The sequence below is a fragment of the Vicia villosa genome, unplaced genomic scaffold (assembly GCF_029867415.1).
Source record: "Vicia villosa cultivar HV-30 ecotype Madison, WI unplaced genomic scaffold, Vvil1.0 ctg.000566F_1_1_3, whole genome shotgun sequence".
Classification (NCBI taxonomy): Eukaryota; Viridiplantae; Streptophyta; class Magnoliopsida; order Fabales; family Fabaceae; genus Vicia; species Vicia villosa.
Genome location: NW_026705259.1, coordinates 45,717 through 70,752, shown reverse-complemented (window position 1 = coordinate 70,752; position 25,036 = coordinate 45,717). Strand labels below are relative to the sequence as shown.

General features: G+C 33.0%; 3 protein-coding genes, 1 long non-coding RNA gene and 2 pseudogenes across 4 annotated transcripts; 3 read left to right on the top strand and 3 right to left on the bottom strand.

The window, feature by feature from the left end:
- Window positions 1-3,867: 3,867 nt before the first annotated feature.
- On the top strand, window positions 3,868-5,082 carry LOC131629419 (F-box/kelch-repeat protein At3g23880-like). Its single transcript, XM_058900203.1, has one exon. It carries the CDS (start codon window positions 3,868-3,870, stop codon window positions 5,080-5,082), a length of 1,215 nt encoding a protein of 404 aa, XP_058756186.1.
- A 6,196-nt stretch (window positions 5,083-11,278) lies between these two features.
- LOC131629418 (F-box/kelch-repeat protein At3g23880-like) lies at window positions 11,279-12,499 on the top strand. Its single transcript, XM_058900202.1, has one exon. The coding sequence runs from the start codon at window positions 11,279-11,281 to the stop codon at window positions 12,497-12,499; it is 1,221 nt and encodes a 406-aa protein (XP_058756185.1).
- Window positions 12,500-14,534: 2,035 nt separating this feature from the next.
- LOC131629414 (uncharacterized) lies at window positions 14,535-15,370 on the bottom strand. Its single transcript, XR_009292044.1, has 3 exons — window positions 15,176-15,370; window positions 15,018-15,075; window positions 14,535-14,675 (listed from the first exon to the last, which is right to left on the bottom strand). It is a non-coding gene; the product is annotated as an uncharacterized LOC131629414 (long non-coding RNA).
- A 1,913-nt stretch (window positions 15,371-17,283) lies between these two features.
- LOC131629431 (uncharacterized) lies at window positions 17,284-20,007 on the bottom strand (annotated as a pseudogene).
- Window positions 20,008-20,144: 137 nt separating this feature from the next.
- On the bottom strand, window positions 20,145-20,972 carry LOC131629430 (AUGMIN subunit 4-like). The gene is made up of 3 exons (XM_058900216.1): window positions 20,672-20,972; window positions 20,463-20,510; window positions 20,145-20,290 (listed from the first exon to the last, which is right to left on the bottom strand). The coding sequence occupies exons 1-3, from the start codon at window positions 20,798-20,800 to the stop codon at window positions 20,183-20,185; spliced, it is 285 nt and encodes a 94-aa protein (XP_058756199.1). The 5' UTR covers window positions 20,801-20,972; the 3' UTR covers window positions 20,145-20,182.
- Window positions 20,973-22,451: 1,479 nt separating this feature from the next.
- LOC131629416 (F-box/kelch-repeat protein At3g23880-like) lies at window positions 22,452-23,304 on the top strand (annotated as a pseudogene).
- The last annotated feature ends 1,732 nt before the right edge of the window (window positions 23,305-25,036 follow it).

The window sequence follows — 25,036 nt, the reverse complement described above, 5'->3', positions numbered from 1 at the left end:
GTTGTCTTTCATTGCAGTTGAGTCCAACATCATTTTTACGAATAATTCCAAACACTGATCAGGAACATTCCAATTTGACTTAGCGGCCAATAATCTCACACACATTGATAACTTTGAGTCAGACGATCCATCAAACAACAGCGTATTCATCTTATTCAACAACTGATAAAATTTCTGCGCTTCCTCATTCGACAACTCTTCCCCACCAAAATCTTCAGGTTGATCATAGGTCACGTTCACACCAAAAGCATCCTCAACCATGTCACCAATCAGATTAAAGTTTTCCTCATATTCCATAGGCGGCCGACTACTTGAAGCATGCGAGTTGCTAGTCTCTGGTACGTTACTAGGCAGTTCTTCACCGTTAAACATCCAAACCCAATAATTTGCAATGAAACCCCTTCTATGCAAATGAGATGTTATTTCCTGTGGGTCACTAATTATTGGTCTACATTCACATTTAAGACAGGGACACCTAACTCCTCCTTCGCTTCGACATAATTCCTGAGCAAACGCCCAACTGATAAACCCTTCAACTCCTACTATAAAATTGGGTTTAAGTCCTATTCTTCCTGGAAATGTTCTATCGTACATCCAATTACGATAATACCGATAATATTCCATACTGCATATTTATACAATCATTGTCATTTTGATTAGTAATATTAATCAACTTAATATTATTCTTAGACGTATACTAGTTAATATTTACTATTCTTAAAAATATTATTTAATAACAATACTACTAATATTTTTAACTACACGTGTTATATTGAACATATGTTAACCATAAAGTTATTATTTTTTTAACTACACATTTTAAACTACACATATTGGAAATATTATTTAATAAAAATACAACTATTATGTTTTTGTTATATATATAGTAATAAAAATAAAAAATAAGAAATATTACTATTATATATGTTTGAAAATATACAAACACATACATATTATGTTTTTATTACAGATATAAAAATTCAGTTTTAAATCTATTATATATGAACAAAATAAAAAATTAAAATAAAAACTGTTTTTATTAAATATATCATATACATATACATATTTTGTTTTCATTATATATATATATATATATATATATATATATATATATATATATATATATATATATATATATATAAATTCTTTTTAAAATATATAAATATAATATATATTCTGTTTTTTTAAATATAATAATAAAAAATTAAAAATGAAAACTTTATAATAGATATAACTATTATATTAGTTTTGAATATATTAAATTTGTTTAAGTTATAATAATCTATTTTTTAAAGTGAGAACTTTATAATATATATCTATATTATATTCTTAAAAATGAAAAATTTATAATATATATAACTATTATATTCGTTTTAAAATTATATTAATATTTATAATAATCTATTTTATATATTGTAAAATATTAAACAAAAAATTCGTTTTAATAATATTAATATATAATAATTTTAATAATAGTTTTAATATATCAATTTTTTTCTAATAGTTTTAAAAATATTAATAAAAAATATATCTAATTTTCGTTTTTATTTTATTTACTATATTCTGTTTTATTTTTTAAGTTTTTATAAATAATTATTTAATTTATAATTTCGTTTTAATTTATAAAATAACCTAATTAAAAAATAACCTAATAAATCTATTAATCTTTACAAAAAACGAAAAATCTATTAAAAATATCCTAATAAATCTAATAAATCTATTAAAAATATATCACTTTATAATCTATACAAAAAAACTTATCTCTTTAAAATCTGTACAAAAATAACCTAATAAATCTATTAAAAATATACTACATTAGAAAAAAATAACTTACCTCTTCTTCAATCTACTCCTCCTTCTTCAATCTACTCCACCTTCTTCAATCTACTAAATCTATACAAAAAAAATCAAAAAATAAAAACAGAATATAGAATAAAATTATAAGAAAATACTGATGTAACCTTAATTACCTTTGATATAAGAAAAATATTTGGGATTAAATTGGTATTGCAATTGGATTTTGGGAGAGAAGGGTTGGATTTCTGGTTTTGGGAGAGAAGGGTTGTGGTTCTGGTTTTGCAGAGGAAACGAAAATGAATTGTGTTGTTGTTCTAATGAATGGTGGTGGAGTGAAGTGAATTGCGTACATAAATACACAATGTAGCGACGTGAGAATCACATCGCTATTTGCCACGTGAGAAACACGTCGCAACATGACAACGGTAACACTAATTAATGTCTCTGCCTGCAAAGGTGTCACCATGTCACTTCAGTGGAACGTTGTGTTTGGTTTCTAAATGTTGCGACGTGTTTGTAACGTCACAACCAAATTTTTAAAAATTTGAATCTTCCCCCATGTGAATGTTATAGATTTTAATATTTTAATTTATAAATTTAATCTAGCGACGTGTATCGCACGTCGCAACCTTTTTTCACATAACCCAATGCATGACTTCTGATTACTTTATGGCTATAAAGTTATTTAATATTTAAAAACACCTTGCGAAGTGTATTTCACGTCACAACTAGAAATATTGAGTCACGTGTTTTCCACGTCGCTAAAATATGTCGCTGGGAAGAGGATTTCTTGTAGTGACTAGATTTTCTATGAAAATGTAAAGTCCCAAGCATGGTTGGAGTATTTGGTTGGAGAGTCTTTTAAATAGATTTCCTACTAGAATGAAGCTTCAAAAGAGAGGAGTCATTAATGGCAAAATTGTTGTCCTGGCAAAGGCATGTGTGTTGAGTCTTAGAAGTGATGGGGCTGTGTTTTTGGAAGTATTGTAATTCTTTATACTGTATTGTAAGGAACTAACTCTTGTATATAGATAGGGTTGAATACCCTTGTACTCTTTGTTAGAAAATTAATTTCAATCAAATGGTTCGAGGCTAGAATCGTGAACGAAATCACTTTCCTTATAAGTATTTCAAGCACTCTCAATATGTCTTAGAGTTGGAACGCAGGAATACCCAGGATAATTCAGCCTTTTATCGAGTTTGCGTAAGACCGACGAAAACTCGGATGTAGCGAAGAGTGTCTGGAATTTTAGTGAATATGATAGGCTTATTATATGTACAATTTTTGTTGTTAATTTCTGAATCCAGAATGAGGTTTTTATAGGCCACTTTAGTATTGTTTCATAAGGTAGCGACCCTTGGCGAAACAATTCCTTTTTCCAAAAGTTACAATGCTTGGCCTATTGCAACATTTACAAGAGTTGCATGTTTTCATTCTGCAACACTTCACAAAGTGTTGCCTATTTCTGATTCAAACTACAAACAGCCTATTGCAACACTTCACGAAGTGTTGCCTATTTTCATATTCAAAATACAAACTTCATATAGATATTTTCTTATCATTTGGGAACACACCCATGGAGATTAAATATTATTAAGTATTAATAATTTCCAACACTCTTTTATATATCAAATTAATTAGTTTATATTTTAACCGAAAAGTAAAAATTAATATCAAAATCATTTATATTAACATATTTAAAATTATTTATAATTAAAATACTTATCACTTTTAATAATTCAACAAAATTTATCCACATTTAAACTTCAGAGAAAAACTTGCATGGATACGAACATAAATCAATAGTGTTAGGAACAACCAATAAGAAAAGGGGAATTTTTAAATTTATTTAAAATTTAACTTCTTTTTTAATTGGATTCATGGGGTGGTTGTGATTGAGAAGGAGAGAGAAAATTTTTTGTTTTGCTTTTTAATTAACAAAAATTTGTGATTGGTTGTTTCTAAAACCACTTGTTATGTTTGTGTTCATGCAAGTATTTTTCTAAACTTCATGCAAACTACGTAGTAAATAATAAGAGACCACTATATAACGCATTTTTTTTTGTTATATGCTCATTTGGATTGTCGCTGCCGCCGCAAGGGTTCAAACTTTGGACTCCCACGGAACCATTTCATCCTTACGTTCACACATGATGATCATCTCTCCCGCAAAGCAGCGCCGTGAAACCATTGCTTCGTTGCCGCCGGCAACTCTCCCGAATGAACTCATTACTGAAGTTCTGTCTTTTCTCAAAGTGAAATCACTTATGCGGCTCAAGTGTGTGAGCAAGTCTTGGAACTCGTTCATCTCCGATCCTTTCTTCGTTAAATTGCACCTCAATAATTCTTCACGAAATCAAAATATGATTCTTTTCCTGGCAACCTTTGTAACCACTTGCAGAATTTCCCTACACAATCCATTCATCATACTACGCAATTTGCTCGAGAATCCCTCCGTCAATCTCGTTTCCAAAGATTTTAAATTAATGTTTATGGGATGGAGGTGTCACATTATTGGTACCTGCAATGGATTGACCTGTTTCGTCAATTCTCCCGACGAGGTCAATTCTCCCCTCGAGACTGAATTCTATCTACGGAACCCCTCAATCAGGTGGTTGTCTCAAAAACTAGCCTCTTTTCTCCATTCTCACCAGGATCTTAACTCTTTGTTCAAATTCTCATTTGGTTATGATAATTTAATCGACAAATATAAGATGGTGGCATTCCGTCCCAATGAAGTCAGAGTCCTCACTTTGAATGATAATGTATGGAGAAATATTCAAAGTTTTCCCACATATCGTTATGAGTATCTCCGGGACCATGAGAATGCTGGTGTCTATTTGAATAATAGTCTTAATTGGTTTGCCCTTAGAGATATCCATCCTTATTATCATTATCGTTATACGGATCTTAGTGTTCAACAATTTGTGATTATCTCACTTGATTTGGGAGTAGAGACCTACAGGCAGTTTCAGTTTCCTCGGGGTTTTGATCAAGTGCCCGTTGTTGCCCCAATTGTTTGTCAGTTGAGGGAATGTCTTTGTTTTTCTCACTATTCCATGGAGTGTAATTTTATTATATGGCAGATGAAAGAATTCGCAGTAGAAGATTCTTGGAGGAAATTGCTTAAATTTGATTATCAGAATATACTTGATAGTGATTCTTATAGGGTTGTTAATTTGTTGCCATTACATTTTTTTGAAAATGGAGATATGTTGATGTTGGCTCGCGATCTTAAACAACTAATTTGCTATAATCTGAAAGAAAATAGAGTAGTGAGGTAAGCTGCAGTTACAAATAGCATATGCTTCCGTTGGTTTTATGTCAACCAGTTCGTTGAAAGTTTGCTTTCAACCTGTTAGATGATTGTATTTTCGAATGATTATTAATGGCTATTATTTATTCTGAGTTGTATTAATTTCTTTTGCTTCAAAACATTGTTATAGTTGTTATATTGAATAAACCAGGTGATCCTATTACCTTGTTTAGAACTCAATATTTTGTGCATGAACACGTTTTTTTTCTAACTAATATTGTTCAATTCAAGGACATCCATACTAATTCTAATTGCTAGATAAGTGGTTAACAATGGGTTGATTTCAATTGCCACTTCTTGTAATTTAACATTTAATTGCTTCTCTGAAGCCAAATTAGTTGTCAAATCATGTGAGGTGTTGAATGATATGAATCAATATAGTTGGAATATGATCCGTCGTCTTTAAAAATCATTTCGTCCTGCGAGTTATACTTGAGAGGGGTTGTGTACATATCAGGTTGTTTAGGTAGGATTAACAAGAGTGGGTATTGTTGCAGCACGGACCCAATAGATCCATCCTTGAATGATAACCCATCTAAGGGTTAAATTGAAGTCGTAGATGAATCAAGTTGAATATGTTGGTCCTAAATTAATACAGGGGAAATATTTGGATTAGGATACGAGGGATAACCACATTTATGCTTGATTGAGAGCAATACGGCCTACGATCTGAAAATAAATTCTTAGTCAATTACTATTAAGAGACTACACATTGATCGAGGACAACATAGTCTTTGATAGGCCCGAGGTAAGGAATGAGTCAAAACTATTGTATAAAGAGATTATCGATTACAAAGGGAAAATATAGACACTCACAAGAGCGCATTACGACTTTAATGGCCCTCGTTAGTATATTTTACTGGCCTTCGCATGTAGAGAGTTAACATTTTTAGATTCTGCTGATTGAAAATCAAATCAAAATCTTTCTAAATCGAGTATGTCAATTGATTGGCTAATGGCTCAAATCGATTAGTTTATCAGATTTTTTAAAGATTTTGTGCGTTCATCATCAATGCTGAACTTTGATTAGCTTGGGGGATATAACACCCTTCTAAAGCCCCGTGGAATATTAAATAAGTTCAGAGTAAAAACATATTCAAGGATGTTACAACTGAAATAAATAAAATCAAACAGTCATTTTGTCATGCTTTCCGAGGAACAAAAACGCGTTATTCAGTAAACCATGTTTAACACAACGAAAATAATTTTAAACTCTGAATAACGTAAATCAACCATTATCAATACCAAACCACCAGTCACAAATCAATTAAACATAATCCAAACAAGGAAATAAGAGATTGTCAATCAACTCTAAAACAAGTGTTCCCCAGTGTTACAAGACCAGAGCACGACACTGACGCGAAGACTAAACAGACTAGCCTATAAGTTATCCTCACCAAGCACAGATGCAGCTAACTCCTCAATCTGAAAAATGGTCAACAGTAAGGGTTAGACAAATCACAATTAAAATATATTATAAGTTCATAACGACAAAATATCATAAGCAGATTATTCACCCAACTGCAACATATTTTGATTTTCAGATTATTTACCAACAGTTACAAAAATACAATCAAATACATCACCACGAAATAACACTGAAAATCTTCAAATCATGTTATAACAACACATATGCAAATGCACTGACACTATGCATGTGGTACCAATCATCATGGGATTAACCCATCTAACAAATCCAACCATCACCGGGATATGGCCCTGCCAACACTAATTCCACACAATGGGAATTATGTCTCCACTGATCCAAACGTCACCAGGAATCAGCCACCAAATAATTATGAATTCATGCATAACATATAACATACTTACCATCATCACCGATTACGATGAACAAAATCATCTCAACATAACTCACCGAATTTAGTATGTTCATGTTCAGCACCATTCAATAATTACATCATACATATTTACACCAAATATAGCATCAGTAATCACCGTCATATTATCACAACATCTCCACATCTATTACAATTATCAAATCATCCATCAATGTACATCTCACCACCATAATTTAAAATTGAGATTTAAAATAAAATCGAGCCAATGCCCGCCACATCATTTTATCATATAAAATATTTAGTTATCTTTACGATGCTCAAAACTGCGCTTAAAACGGATATACGATTTGAAAGATATGAATTTTTAAAATATTTTTCAAAAAGTGTCAGGTGTAACCGGTTACAGCAGAGAGCGTACCTGGTTATGCCTTTACATAACTCTATTCGTTATTTTGAAAACTCGCCTGTAATTGGTTACAGCTTGGTTGGTAACCAGTTACAGTACCCAAAAATCCCCAATTTCACCATTTTACACCACTGTAATTGGTTACAGTCCCGCTGGTAACCGGTTAAAGCGTACCTAGTAGTAGAAAAACTCAATTTTAACAGCACTTCTCCTTAACCAATTCAATCCAATTCATACCAACATCAATATAACACCAAAACAGCACCAATTCACACATTTTAACATACTTCTAACACACTTAAGAGTCAATTAACATCAAGCATGTTCTCAATTCATTCAATTTCACCAAAATCAATCAATTGCTCTATAACTTCCAAAACCCTAAACCAAACATACATTCAATTGAACTAAACAACCTACATAATCTATCCCATCGTCATTAAACTGATAATATAGGCTAAAAGGATTAGTCACCCCTTACTGTAGCCAAAGATGTTTGACAACTCTTCTCCTCTTCCGCTGCTCTTTCATGTTCTCTTGATTCCTCTTCTTCTCCTCTTTTGCTTTCTATTTTTCTATCTTTTCCCAATTTTCCTTCTTTTATGAAAAATAGAATTTAGTTTAGTAAAAGGCTTAACAATTAACACCTCCCCTTTACTAATCACCACATTGACCCAGTTACTCCATTTTCATATTCTCTCCAATATTTCAATAAAATGTCAATTAATCCAATTAATTAATTTAAATTACAATTAAATTAAATAATGAAAATTATGGGGTGTTACAGAGGACACATTTAGCTTGGATTTGATATGAAAAATTGTGCGCCAAGCTTCTCCACTCGATTTCCATAAGGTGCCAATCGATTGGGCTTACGTCAGTGAGCCTCTTTGGTAAAATTAAGGTCTTGTGCTGAATTTAATACTTTTTTGCACCCCTATTCAGTCTTATTTGCACCTCTTTTGTTTAAAACACTTAGAAAATCATCTTCTTGGTTAGTAAATATAATTTATTGAGTGAGAAAAATTAAACACATTACTTTTAGTGGTTAATCAAAATTTTCCGATCATTTCAATCTTAAAATAATGTGCTACCTATATTATCAAGAGGCCTTGATAAAAAAAAAATTCCTTGGAGGAAAACACCAATCATATTGCGGCGTGTTCTTCTCTACACATTGTTGGAAGTGAGTTGGTATATACAACGAGATGAATAATTCCATTACAGACGTATCTACCCAATTGATCACCGAGAATCATCAACCTTGAGATATTCTCAAAAAACTTGCTTTGATCAGAGTAATTGATATTCACCATCATCGTACATTTCTGGATCAGAGACTTCATACATACAATATACTTGGAAGTATACTCTTTTTTGTGCATAGTTCCATTAATAATCTTTTAAAACTTTAAGTTGCAAAGCATACCTACAAAAAACTAAGGTTCACATTTGGTACCAAAATTTTCTTGGATCCAGGTGCATTAGTTTCTCTAGAAGGTCTAGGGTTATTACTTTTAGAACTCTTCAATTTGTCAAAATAGAATGGCTCAAAATCGCGAGTTCTTTTGCAATGTGTGCGTTTATAAACTAGACGATTATTCTTCATGTGATTTATACCTTTATTAGGTTTTCTATTATTTTTTAATCCTTATCCATTTTTATTTTAGGAAGATATTTGACATGATATGATCAAGCTAAACTTTTCTTTCCCTTGAGTAAACTAACCTAGTGTTTCATGTAAAGCAACTACTTTCTTTCTTATGAAGACACAAGTCTCACAAGATTTATTTGAGTTTCTAATTTTATTTATTGCTAACTTAAAAATTTATTTATTTTTTCAAGAAATCCTAAATTTTCCTTAAGGTATGAGTTGCATTTTATAATTTTATAATTTTCTTTAACAAACTCATAACTAATTCTAGACAATCGTTTATAAGAAGATTTAGCTACCTCAACATTATCTTCCTTGTAAGATTCCCATAAGCAACTTCATCTTTTTTGTTAGAGGAAGATTCTTTTATGTTTTTCCCCAAGGTTGATGTTTCTCCTCCTTTTCTTCTTTCAAAGGTTTCACTTCAAGATACTTCTTCTTCATATTAGATTCCTTCATTTGATGTTGAATCTTTCAAAATTTATTCAATTACTGAATACGTTCTTTTGAAGGAGACCGTCAGAGTTATACGATAGGAGATTGACGAAGTTAATGATTCTTCATTTTCTAAGATTGTATCTTCATTTGTAAGTAATTAAATTATCTCAATTAATGTTTATATAATTTCATTCTTCTTTGATTTTTCATGAAATTCATGAAGGCTCCCAATTTTTTGATTTAAGGATTGGATTGAGTTTCCAATTATTAACTCTTAGATATTGGTTAGTGACAAACGTTCCAATACAACTTCCACTATTTCTAAATTTTGCAAATTTTTTGAGATTAACATGTCCATCTTCTTCGCCTCGTGTGTTCATCTCCTTTTGTTCGATACCTGAAGAAACTCCATATATCATTTCAAGAGTATCCCAAGTTTTCTTGGATGGACATAAAAGAATTTAGTGCATCTAGAGACATTACTATAAAACTATTTTTTAAAAATCTATTTCAAATCTTCTCTTTTATTCTTTGGTCTAAATGGATTCGGGTTTATCTACTACTTTAACATTTACTTGATGAGTAGGAAAAAATGAACCATTGATTAATTTTTATCCCTATTCATAATTTATACTTTGAAAAAAATTCTAAACCTAGATTTCCACAGTTCAAACTTCATACTATTAAAAGGTGGTGGCGTGTTTGGAAAAGCTCCCCTTAAAGGTGTGTTGGAAGTCATCTTCCTCTTAAGACAATTAATCCTTAAATAAGAGTTAGACTTTGATACTATTTGTTGGACATGTGACTTCACACTTTGGGGGTGAATTGTTTGTTTCAGAAAAACTTGGGTTTGAAAAACTTTTTGAATGAAAATCAGAGTTTGAAAACATTTTAGAAGAGTTTTATAACTAAGAAACAGAAAAAGTAAAATTTAAGGGAGAGATGTACCATGGGAATACCAACAGTTCATACGAACTCGAGCACAATATGTAAGGGAATCACGTTCTAACCTGCAAACCTAGTGTTGCGCGCATGAAAAGACTTGCACGATGGAAGAACATTAAATGCACTTGTCCCCATCAGTTCTTGAAACCGATCCATGACTTTCCTACTTCTAGCTACGGTTGGACCTCGTCACCAGGGGCCTTCCACAATTTGGAAAGATTTCCCAACTAACATACGTCCGACAAGCCTTCGGGGCAACTGTTCTAGGTCGGCCAAAGGCCCAAGACAAAAGTCCAATCATGCACAAGCCCAATCACAATTATCCAGTGTATATAATCAGCATACGTGAGATTCAAGATACATTTTTTTAATCTCCACTTTTCACTATACTCATCTTGGACTCTAAATTAACTTAGACTCTAAACTAATTTAGACTATGGAGTGTTAACATTTGTAGGTCCATCTCGTGCCACTGTACCGAAAATCAACGTCGCCGATTCTAGAGTCATCCATCATCAATCAACCCTAATTCTTGTTCCATAACGGAACAACATTCATTCACATGCTATTTTTAAAATATTTATTTAAAATTATATTAAATATAGTTAAAATAAAAATCAAGTATCATTTTTAATTAAAAGAGTACTGTTAACTAACAATATAATTTTTTTACATGGTCCATGTATATGAATTAATTCAATTATATTATAGTTAATAAAATTGACATATTTGGGACTTTAATGAAAATAAATAAACTTACAATCTATTTAACCAGTGGTGTAAAAAACAAATCAAAAACAAATATAGCGCGGTTTTTGTGTGTAGCACCATACCATACCCATATATAATTGTGTTATCAGTTCACTAGGTTTGCCGTTGTCTTGAACTCCACGGAACCCCTTTCATCTTTACGTAACAGAAGATGATTATCTCTCCAGCAAAGCATCGTGAAACCATTGCGTCGTCTCCGGTAATCCTCCCTGATGAACTCATCACTGAAGTTCTGTCTTTTCTCAATGCGAAATCACTTATGCAGCTCAAGTGTGTGAGCAAGTCTTGGAACTCGCTCATCTCCGATCCATCCTTCGTCAAATTGCACCTCCTTAGATCTTCACGAAATCCAAACATAATTCTTTTTCCGGCAACCTTTGTGACCACGTGTAGAATTTCCCTACACAATCCATTCGTCATACTACGCGGTTTGCTCGAGAATTCCCCCATCAGTCTCATCTCCATAGATTCTAAATCAATGATTATGGGACGGAGGTGTCACATTATTGGTAATTGCAATGGATTGACCTGTTTCGTCAATTCTCCCTTCGAAAACAATTCTCCCTTCGAAGTCAATTCTCCCCACGAGACTGAATTCTATCTATGGAACCCCTCAATCAGGTGGTTGTCTCAAAAACTAGCCTCTTTTCACCATTCTCACCAGGATCTTAATTCTTTGTTCAAATTCTCATTTGGTTATGATAATTTAACCGACAAATATAAGGTGGTGGCCATCCATCCCAATGAAGTCAGAGTTCTCACTTTGAGTGATAATGTATGGAGAAATATTCAAAGTTTTCCCACGTATCCTTACAAGTATAGTTGGGACCATGAGAATGTTGGTGTCTATTTGAATAATAGTCTTAATTGGTTTGCCCTTAGAGATACCCATCTTTATTATCGTTATCATTGTACGGATCTTAGTGTTCAACAATTTATGATTATCTCACTTGATTTGGGAGTAGAGACCTACACACAGTTTCGGTTCCCTCAGAGTTTTGATGAAGTGCCAGTTGTTGCTCCAATTATTTGCACGTTGAGAGAATGTCTTTGTTTTTCTCACTATTCCACGGAGTGTAATTTTGTTATATGGCAGATGAAGGAATTTGGAGTAGAAGAATCTTGGACGAAATTGCTTAAATTTGATTATCAGAATGTACTTGATAGTGATTCATATAGAGTTGTTAATTTGTTGCCATTACATCTTTTTGAGAATGGAGATATGCTGATATCGGCTCACAATCTTAAACGACTAATTTGCTATAGTAGCAGAGAAAATAGAGTAGTAAGGCAAGCTATAGTTACAAATAGGATAAGCATGCCTTGGCCTAATGTCTCCCAATACGTGGAAAGTTTGCTTTCAACGTGTTGAAAGAAAGTTTGTTTAATTTTCTATTATCATAACTTTGATTTGATTGTATTTCTGAATGATTATCAATTGACTGTTATTTATTCTAAGTTGTATTAATTTCATTAGCTTCACAACATTATTGCAGTTGGATCCTGTTACCTTGCTTAGAACTAAATTATTTGTGGATTAACGAGTTTTTGCTTCAATTCAAGGACATGCATATTGATTCAGGAATTAAGATTGAGAATAGAGTCAAAAATATGTTGAGTACTTATATGTATTTCTCAATCTTAAATTGTGGTTAATTCACACTTTGACGGCCGCGATCAATATCACGTCATCTGTACCGACTAAAATGGCAAAAGCCTCGACAATAATTTTTTTAAAACCTTGTTTTAGAAGGAGTTTGAAGAGTAGAAAAATAGCAAGACATAGAAGTGTAGAAGTGTGAAGGCTCAAGAGCCACAAAGACAATTGTTCATAGATGAAATTAGAGGAAACTAGTGACAAACAATGAGTTTGAAATTTAAAGTTAGAGAAAATGATTCTTGAAGATGAAGATTCTCCATAAATAAATAAATATATAATATCATAATCTTATTTAATTTCTTTTTATCTTCATGTACTGTATAAATCTATCTTATGATATATATAGAAGTATTTTTAACAATTTTGCTTAGTCTTTTCAAGTAAGAAATGAACAACAATTTTTATCTCCATGTACTGTACCAATCTATGTTATGAAGAACAAAACAATACATATAACAATTATTCAATAAACTAGTTGGATGTAAGCTGATTCATTTCAATTGAGTTAATTATTAGAAACAGAACACATTACTCAAATAAGGAAACATTCACTAAATATATAAATTTGAAGAAAAACATTCACTAAATATATAAATTTGAAGAATGTTCATTGTCGATTACAAGATAAATCATACTCTATCCTCTTCGACAAGCAAAATGGGACATGCTTCCCCATGTATCATAAAAAAATTATAGCACTAATTTAATTAATGTTGTCCATCCTTCGTCAAATTGCACCTCATTCGAACTTCACGAACTCCAAACATGATTCTTTTCCCGGCAACCTTTGTGACCACTTGTAGAATTTCCCAACACAATCCCTTCGTCAAATTACACAGTTTGCTCGAGAATCCCTCCATCAATTTCGTCTCCAAAGATTATAAATTAATGTTTATGTAATGGAGCTGTCACATTATTGGTACCTGCAATGGATTGACCTTTTTCGTCATCAATTATTCCGACCATATATATATATATATAAGGGTAAAATTATATTTTTGGTAAAATAATAAGGGTACACTAGTACAAAAATGTTAATTTACACCCGTTTTTTATTAAATTTACACCCATTATTTTTAATAAAAATCGGGTGTATATCCACCGGGTGAGAAATGTCTAACGAATTTACACCCGTTTAAAACGAGTGTAAATCAGGTGTAAATACGTTCTTAATTACTCCCCATTTTAACAAAAATCGGGTGTAATTGGGCATAATTACGTTTTTAATTACACCCTATTTTAACAAAAATCGGGTGTAATTGGGCGTAATTACGTTTTTAATTACACCCTATTTTAATAAAAATCAGGTGTAATTGAGCGTAATTACGTTTTTAATTACACTCTATTTTAATAAAAATCGGGTGTAGATACGTTCTTAATTACACCCTATTTTAATAAAAATCGGGTGTAATTACATTTTTAATTACACCCAGTTTTAAAAAAAAATCGGGTGTAAATACGTTCTTAATTACACCCCATTTTTATAAAAATCGGGTATAGATATGTTCATAATTACACCCTATTTAAATCTATTTACACCCTATTTTATATACACCATTTAGTTATATTTCATTTTCAGTCATAATATTGCAAATACTATAAAATCATACACATAAAAAACATATTTTAACTAAGTCAAAATATATTTAATATTAACCAAAAAGTATACAAAATCATGTCGAGTCATAATATTTCAAGTATTATAAAATCATTCATATAAAAATTATATTTTAACTAAATCATAACACTTTCTTCATATATAATTTTACGCCATGCTTGACGGTTAAGCTTCGGTGTTCTCTAGTCCAATTGAATCCAACCGCTTTCCACATGTAGCATTGGATTCATCCATGGCCAAAATACCACGCCCTGGAGAAGCAATTGTTATCTGTATGAAAAAAAACAAGACACAAGAAATTATTAAAAATATTGAATCTCATTGGAATTAGAAGCCCACCCTTTAAGTATGAACTTAATTAAAAATATTCACACTAGATATGGTTGTAAAGTCTTGCATACAATTGTCTTTTTATTTCAAACTTGATTTTATTTTAAAATTAAAATTAATATTGAGTTTTATTTTTATATAAACACATGTCCATGAGTTGAAAATTTTGCTACACTAGTATATAAAATAAAAGAATAAAATGAGAATCATGAGAAGATACAAAAACATGAATCTAGAACAAGGTTAGAAAGCATGATATCAGGAAAATTTTCATATCCTTACAAGACGGTACGTGATAGTTTGCTAGAAAAGTTGCACATCCTGCAGAGAATACATGAGCCTGGAAAATCACCAACCACATAGAGAAATTTAGATGGAGAATGTTTCATCCAATAAAGCATAAAAAAACTTTTAAAAAGAATGTTTTAATATTAAGATACTTAGATGGAGCCCTTCCAAAAAGCAGTGCTGCCTGTGCATAAGCCTAATACCGAAAACTGAAATCAATTGAAGCATGGGAAGCCATGTGTCTCAAGGTCAAAAATTAGATAGGATGAAATTCAATAGTAGGATACTATGTTTGAAGAAATTAGATAGGATGAAATATTACCAGAGCGGTATATTCAATTGAAGCATGACGAGTACTGACTCAGATGATCTACCTCCATCTGAAAGGCTCATGTGTTCGAAGTTTGTCCATCGACAACAGCTCCAAACTCTGTCACTGAGGCACTGTAAGCTCTACAGCTCACAACACAGTACTCAACATAGTGCTCCTCAGCCGGTGTTTTTCGGCTCTCAACTACATTCAAGCTTAGGAAAGCAACCAATAGAGAAAGTAACAACAATAACACACCCATAGGAAAGAAAGATGAGAAATCAACAATGTTGAGCTATAGATACATGTATATATTTGGTAGTGATTATTAAGCATTATATTTTGCACTTCCTCACTCCACCCACCCAACCACAAATTATATTGCTTATTCTGTCATGTGATAACATTAACAGGAATGTGATAAAGTTGCATTTAATTGATTAAGATTAAGCAGAATTTACTGGACCAAACTATTGCATTTTGGTTGGAATTTGTTAAGTTGGTTTAGTCTTGACATGCATCTAGTGCTTAAAAGTATATGAACCTTTCCATTCCAGCATTTGCATATCTTTTTTAAATTCATTTCCCTTTTGGTGGAGCATGGTCATAATTGATACTCCACTTTCAATTAACCATATATGTTAATTCGGAATATGAGTTCAAATGGATAGCTTAGCTAGTATGGCTCATAAAATTGCCACAAAGGCTGAACTTTTTCAGTTACAAAGAACCATAAATATTTCTTGAATTGTCTCATTCCCAGTATTCCCTTTATGAAAGAAACAAGTTTTACATCAACATAGACATTTGAGTATTATGAGGAGAACATGACAAAAACTAAAAATAACTAGAGACATAAGAGTAAAAATAACTAGAGACATAAGAGTAAAAATACCTAGTAGTATTTGAACTGATACTAGTGAAGTATATATAAATATATTTATACTCACAAATATCTCAAAAAATCAATATATCAAAAGTAACCTTTTCTTTTTGAACTCTATACATCATTTATGCAGTGACTGTCCTAATTAGCCAAACTTTCTAGCTACCTATTCTAATGAACCAGATCTAAAGAATTTAGTGGTGTGAAAGAATTTCCAGAAGAGACATCCTAACATCAATTAAACATTTATACAAAGCTTTTACTATTTCCTCAATATCCTGAACTATATCCTCCAATTCCTTGCACTATATCCTCAATATCACTTATTTATTTGTCAAACTTCATTTAATAAAGTCATTATCCTTTGTGCTATATAACAGGAGGTTTATTAAAAAGTGACCTTTCAGAATAACATATAAATTACTTGTAGTACATAAGAAGTACATGTTGTAAGGATTGTATGAAGCCAACTGTTAATTGGCAAGACAAAGTCAAAGCTTTTTTTTTTTACAAAGTCAAAGCTTAGTCCTCATTTTTCCAGCTAATGAACAAATAATTTTAAATGAAATAATCTTAGTCATTACACAGCCAAAATTGATGAAGTAAATAAACAAAAGAATTAAGAGAATCCAAATACTCAACTTGATATTAAAAAAATCATTGTTTAGCTGTAACTGATTTGTCAGATTTAGCTTAGAATTTAAATATAAAAAATGATGGGTTTTGATAAATTCTATTGCAAATAAACCTCTTTTGTAGTATTTCTTCCAGAAACAGCCTAAGTTTGCTCACACCTATATTTGTCTTTCTTGATAAAGAAAAATAGACTAACATATTCAATGACTTTTCATCACTCATACTATATTGCTCTTTTTATAAAGCTAGCTTGGAATGAAAACTACAATACCATCTCATATAGACACAAAATGAAAGAAAAACTCTATCAAGAATGAAATCCAGTAATAATAGTGATAAACAACATAGTAGAATGCACCTTTAGAGACATTTAGTGATATTATCATCTCAGTCATTTGAGATTAAAAGACCTGCATTTTCTCTGAATAGAAAACAAAATAAATCACTTTCATTTCTACTAGTGTTTGCTTGCTCTTAGTAAATAATATGAACAGAATAATTTCATTCTTACACAGACACGGACGATCCGGTAATTGTTCCAAACAATCCTGATAACAAAATGCCAACTCCCTAACAAACATAAATAAGATGCATGAGGAATTATACTTAAAATTGAAAGTTCTACTTGATAGCTTGGTTAAAAATCAACATTTATATCAAATCAATTATGAAATTTTACCATTATTACAATTATCATTTATAAAAGCAAGATTTAGTTGTGTCTGTACCTGCCAACCGATACCTCGACTAAGAATAGAAGGCGGTAATGGTGTTGCACTTGCATGCCTATATACGGCAATGAAAGCTCCGGTAGACTGTGAACCGCAAGAAGCACGTGAGTATATAACTTAATTTTACTTCAACATAAGTAAGCTTCATTGCACTGATAAAATACCCCATAGTTCCGGAAAATAATAATAACGGAATGTACAATTTAAGAATAATTTCTTCAAGAATAACAATTAAACAGAAACCAAATCTTACACCAATTAAAAAAGAGAATATCTTAAAAAAGAAGTCACCTCTACAAGAGCAACAAAAGATGCCATCATCATGGCAAACGCTTCGCCTGCATCAAATGTATTAACAGATAAGTGGTAGACACTAAGTAACAGGCATGGTTTTGCAGCTGAGTTAACGGTCAATCGGATGAACATTCTAAATCCGATAATGCAGTTAAGATACAGTTTGATTTCGGACAGTGGAAGGTTAGTAAATACAATGTAGGTGGCACACTTTTACCTATATCTCCAAAAGCTTTTGTGGCTCAAAACTTAAGAATCCTTCTGAATACTGAAAACTCTATCCTTTGAAGCTTTACTGTGTTGCCTATAGGAGCCGCCTGTGTTATTTACATCCAAACCGAACTCGTGTATACCATCAATTTCACATCATTCCATATCAGAAATCAGAATCAGATACTTGTAAAGCATCTTCCATGTTTTTCTCAAATGCAGTTTCCTCTTGTCGTTCAAGCGGACCTTGAGGAGTTCCAAAAAGAGTGGAGAATATCTTCTCATGGCATTCATCACAGAAAAAGTAATAGGAGAAGTGACCCTCATTAGGAAGCTTGTGAGTTACAGCTTCTGGTAACACCCTTTCTATGTATTCCATCATTGATGGCGGGACCACCCTATCGTCCAATCCCTGATTGAGAATTCAAAAGGGAAATGTAAGATTCCTAAATTGCATTGAGTTGAACTCCAGTTCAAAAAAATAAGTCGGAAATACTCAAAGAACATGTTCAAACCTGCCATATGTGTATACGGCCGAGATATCCTGCGGGTTCAAATTCTGTCTGACCGTACATGGACTTCAACCAAAGAAGCAAGCTTCCTGTTCGACACTTCTTATGCACACGAAGTTCTTCGATGTCGAAATCCCATTTAGATACCTGCAGTACAGCTTCCTCTATAAATGGTTTCATGTTTCCCTGGCGAACTGACTCCTCTAAATCCCTCTGCCAAAACTCTTAGAATGCAGGTTCGTCGACAAGAATTTCATCCTGAACAACATATATGAATTAGATTGTCAACAGATCATAACAGCCCTAAATGGCTATTGGAAATAAAGAAAACATTCGCACACGTTGTATCCCTTTCAACATTATTCAATTTCAAGGTTGTCGCAGCTCACCTTCTTTCCTAGTGAAAGTGAAAATTGCTTGTCAACGCGGTCATGCTTTTCCGGCAAGAAACTTTTCCGATAGAAAAAAGAGAGAAGCTTTGGAAATCTATAAGCCAAGGAATACATATATTTTCTCCTTGGAAGCCACTTCTCCCAAGTTCTTTTCATCTCATCTTTAGTCATGTGTGACTCATATGGATTAACCATAGGGGCTAACATTGCAGCACCTGTAATTTCATGTAATATACAAGTCATCAACAGCGGGTACACAAACAACTAGAAATTATTACATTGGTATAACCACAATTGACATTTTCTTCACATTAGCTTACATGAATCGAGATAGAGCCACATATCACCAAAGAAAAACATTATTATCATTTTAAATTTTAAACATTTAAAAAAATGCTCACATACAAATTCGTTACTATAACTTATAAGCCGTTTTCAGATGCAAAGTTTAAAATGAATCCTTCAAAGGTATCAAGACAATAAAATTTTGAAAAAAGGGAACCTGCAATTCTCTCGGGAATATATCTCAGTGAAGCCCAAGCATGAATGCATCCACTTGAATGACACAACACCCAGAACTTATCAGTTACATTGACAGCATCGACTAGATGCAACATATCCATAGCTGATGAATTGAAATTTCGGTTGGGATGCGGATCACTCTCCCCAAAACCAGGAAGATCATAAGTGACCAAGCGAACACCATACCCTTCAAGCAACAATGGTTTAACCCCAGGAATACCTACCATTAGCCAAATTATAAAAGGCAAAAGAAAAATTATTTGCAGGGGAAGATAAGTGGTAGACACTAAGTAACAGGCATCAAATGTTTTGTGCAGTCAGCAAGGCCCGCAAAGAAAGCTCAATAACAAGCGCCGAAAGGGAAGTCACACCGAACAGGTGAACCCTCACTTCCCCCAAGAACAAGTGATCACACCCTCCATCATATCTCTCACCGTTGATATCTAATCGAACGGTCATCCGCAAAACTCAAAAGGCGTCGGATTACACGAGGACGGTTCTAATGCCCATACTATATAAAGATCGTAGCACGCCGTTTCAGGTATTCAATTCATTCCTAATTGCATATTACCTCTCGCTCAATAACTAACTTGAGGGTTGGAGTGTTAACCTAGCAGGTCTACCCCTCGCCGCCGTACCGAAAGTTTGACCCACCGTACCAAGACCTCATTTCAATACTTCATCACACACTTCTTCCAAACAGAATAATTTCAATGAAAGTAAGTGTACAATTGGTTTAGATTGAAGTGACAGTGCAGATGGTTTAAATCCAATCTGTAACCCAAATAAAATATGCTTAAAGAAGTGAATGAACATGAATGAAGTTGTTGAAATGTTCTTGATGCAGTGGCATATGTGAATTTAATTCATTATTTACATTACAATCAAACAATGGATATGGTTTAAATCCAATCTGTAACCCAAACACAAGATAACATTCACATACCATGGCTTCGAGATATCGAAGTCGTTCCCTGCACATTTCCTCTCTAGCCTGCAAATCAAACAGCACATTTCAGTATCCACCAAACTTTTATTCAATTTATTGGACATTTAACAAAATGGGTCGAGTTTTTAATGATAAAATGAAGCACCCATTTTCCAATTATGTGAGGAAATTCAACAAACACATAGAGAGCATTGAGAGAGTATTACGAGTTGTAGATCGTTGTAGAGAGGCTTGGAGATGAGAGATCCATCGGGAGCCAAGCAGTGGCGCTCTAGCTGATCGACGACATGTGCTACATCGGCGGGGAGGTCTTGGCTGTGCAAACCCTTAACCATTGATCGAAACGGTGTCGTTTTTTGTTACACGATGGTGGTTGGTGGCTCCGAGTCGAAGATGAAGAGAATCAGCCGGTGGTGGCGGTTCGGGTTGTGAAGAGGTGATGGAATCAGAGGGTGGTGGTGTTTCGGGTTGGGAAGAATGATTCATGGTGGATGTGGAATTGAGGTTTGAAACATATGGAGTTGACACGGTGAAAATTAAGAGCATAAAAATGGTGATTAGGGTTCAATGAAACGAGGAAGAGAAATATAAATATTAACTTTTACTATTTTACAGAAATTAAATTTATTTTACTTTTCCTATTTACGCCCATTATTGAAAAAAAATAGGAGTAATAAACACTTGATTATAAATTTTTTTTTTAATTTACACCCATTTTTTAAAAATAGGGTGTCCATGATTACTTGTTAATACTAAAAATGAGACTTTATTTACAAATTTGCCATCTTATGTCTTATTTACACCCGTTTTTAGTATAATGGGTGTAAATTTATAAATTGTATTGTCATTTTTGCACTAGTGGTATAAATGAAATAAAAATTCACAAGTTAAAAGTTCAAAAGCTATTTTAAATAGCTTTTGAGAAAAAAACTAAAAACTAGTAAAAAAAGCTACAAACTAAAAGATAAATAACAGTTATCAAACAAATTTTTTTTGGTTAATATGAGTTGAAAAACTAAAAACTCTTTTTTTCTAATGTTACCAAAGAGAGTCGTATATGTGTGTTAGAGCATGGAATCAGTTGGTTTAGACGTGCAACAGGAACTAGATTTTCTATGAAAATGCAAAAGTCCCAAGTATGATTCGAGTATTTGGTTGGAGGGTCTTTAAAACAGATCTCCTACTAGAATGAAGCTTCAAAAGAGAGGAGTCATTAATGGAAAAATTGTTGTCCTGGCAAAGGCATGCGTGTTGAGTCTTAGAAGTGATGGGGTTGTGTTCTTGGAAGGATTGGAATTCTTTATAGTGTATTGTAAGGAACTAACTCTTGTATATAGATAGGGTTGAATACCCTTGTACTCTTTTATATATCAAATTAATTAGTTTATATTTTAACCGAAAAGTAAAAATTAATATCAAAGTCATTTATATTAACATATTTAAAACTATTTATGATTAAAATACTTATCACTTTTAATAATTCAACAAAATTTATCCACATTTAAACTTCATGCATACTACGTAGTAAATAATAAGAGACCACTATATATAACGCGTTTTTTTGTTATATGCTCATTTGGATTGTCGCTGCCGCCGCAAGGGTTCAAACTTTGGACTCCCACGGAACCCTTTCATCCTTACGTTCACATATGATGATCATCTCTCCCGCAAAGCAGCGCCGTGAAACCATTGCTTCGTCGCCGCCGGTAACTCTTCCGAATGAACTCATTACTGAAGTCCTGTCTTTTCTCAAAGTGAAATCACTTCTGCGGCTCAAGTGTGTGAGCAAGTCTTGGAACCTGTTCATCTCCGATCCTTTCTTCGTTAAATTGCACCTCAATAATTCTTCACGAAATTAAAATATGATTCTTTTCCCGGCAACCTTTGTAACCACTTGCAGAATTTCCCTACACAATCCATTCGACATACTACGCAGTTTGCTCGAGAATCTCCCCGTCAGTCTCCAAAGATTCTAAATTAATGTTAATGGGATGGAAGTGTCACATTATTGGTACCTGCAATGGATTGACCTGTTTCGTCAATTCTCCCCACGAGACTGAATTCTATCTATGGAACCCCTCAATCAGGTGGTTGTCTCAAAAACTAGCCTCTTCTCACCATTCTCACCAGGATCTTAATTCCTTGTTCAAATTCTCATTTGGTTATGATAATTTAACCGACAAATATAAGGTGGTGGCCATCCGTCCCAATGAAGTCAGAGTCCTCACTTTGAGTGATAATGTATGGAGAAATATTCAAAGTTTTCCCACGTGTCCTTATGAGTATCTTTGGGACCATGAGAAACGCTGGTGTCTATTTGAATAATAGTCTTAATTGGTTTGCCCTTAGAGATATCCATCCTTATTATCATTATCGTTATACGGATCTTAGTGTTCAACAATTTGTGATTATCTCACTTGATTTGGGAGTAGAGACCTACACACATTTTCGGTTTCCTCGGGGTTTTGATCAAGTGCCGGTTGTTGCACCAATTGTTTGCGTGTTGATGGAATGTCTTTGTTTTTCTCACTATTCCATGGAGTGTAATTTTATTATATGGCAGATGAAAGAATTCGCAGTAGAAGATTCTTGGAGGAAATTGCTTAAATTTGATTATCAGAATATACTTCATAGTGATTCTTATAGAGTTGTTAATTTGTTGCCATTACATGTTTTTGAAAATGGAGATATGTTGATATTGGCTCGCGATCTTAAGCAACTAATTTGCTATAATCTGAAAGAAAATAGAGTAGTGAGGCAAGCTGCAGTTACAAATAGCATATGCTTCCGTTGGTTTTATGTCAACCAATTCGTTGAAAGTTTGCTTTCAACCTGTTAGTTGATTGTATTTTCGAATGATTATCAATGGCTATTATTTATTCTAAGTAGTATTAATTTCTTTTGCTTCAAAATATTGTTATAGTTGTTATATTGAATAAACCGGATGATCCTATTACCTTGTTTAGAACTCAATATTTTGTGCATGAACACGTTTTTTTTTTTGCTAACTAATATTGCTCAATTCAAGGACATCCATACTGATTCCAATGGCTAGATAAGTGGTTAACAATGGGTTGATTTCAATTGCCACTTTTTGTAATTTAACATTTAATTGCTTCTCTAAAGCCAAATTAGTTGCCAAATCATGTGAGGTGTTGAATGATATGAATCAATATAGTTGGGCCATAACCTTGATTATAATTGTGTCAATATTTTGAAGCAACCGATATTTCTTCAAAATTTTCAAACTTTGGGCCATAACCTTGATTATAATTAGATCAAATAAGAATTGATGCAAAACAACTTATTTTAACATAATGTGTGAGAACTGAAAACAAGCAACAATAGGACTTTGGCATTCGATGATACCATAGCATAAAAACGAAGGATTCGAATAGGACTTTGCAAAGACGACGGATTTAAATAGCGGCCGTCGCGGTTGTATTAAGGATTTCATGATTTTAGTAGTTAATAGTTATGGATGATGGGTTATAAATTGTGTACTTATCCACACAAAAAATTTGTGTTAGTAGCGGTGTGGTTTTTTTTTTAAAGTCAAATGAATAATATTAAAACCCATCAAGCATAAGAAATGCTGAAGGATAGAGACATAGAAGCATACACAAGTACAGAAGAATACATGATTATCAAAAACCACACCTCTAAAACACTACAGCCTTATTGTAAGTCACACCCCTTTACCAGATCAGAGCTACAATCTAAAATCATCCTCCATACTGCTCAACAACAGCAGACACAAAAAACAAAACAGCAAGCTATGTCCTTTACGACACTGATACAAATGAAATACAAAAAATAATTCAATCAACCACCATAAAATTGGTCGATATTCCCGCGATACCGCCGCCAAAAGCATGAGAAAAACCACCCGGGCCAAACTGAAAAACCACTTTTAACCAACCTGGCTGCATCCAGAATTCTACCAGTACTAAAAGCATGTCATCATACCACCACCAACTGCAATATCAAAATCAAAACAACCTGCTGTTAGCTGAAGATTTCGTTCTATGTTGTTTATCCTTCGAAGGAGTTGAGAATCGAAGGAAAGATGGTTACTGATGGCCATCCCTTTAAAAGTAAAAGAATGGCTACTGATGGTCATGCTTCGAAGAATAAAGACTTCTAAGTTCGATGAAGATAAGTGAACGCTGAAAGATTAATGAAAGCATATGTCTTCGGGACTTAGACAAAATTCATAGAATATGTATTCAAGTATTACTACTTAGCGTGTTTTTTAGTAGTGTTTGTTTAATACACTGCCACGCGTCGAAAATGGACTCAGGCGGGAAGATTTGAAATTCGAAGACGGTTTCGTAACCGTTCAACAACAGATGGCTTCGCTGGAAGTTCTGATGAGAAACGTGGCAGCAGATTAGTGTAGGACCGTTAAGGTCGAAACTAGTATAAATAGGAGTCTTAGTGTTAGGATTATGTGTGTTCATTTTGTACAAATCACTCACATATTTACTCAAGTATCAAGCGTTAAGAGAAAGAGTTCGCTGAGAAAATGTACGTATGACACCACCATTTTAATACATGTGTATTATCTC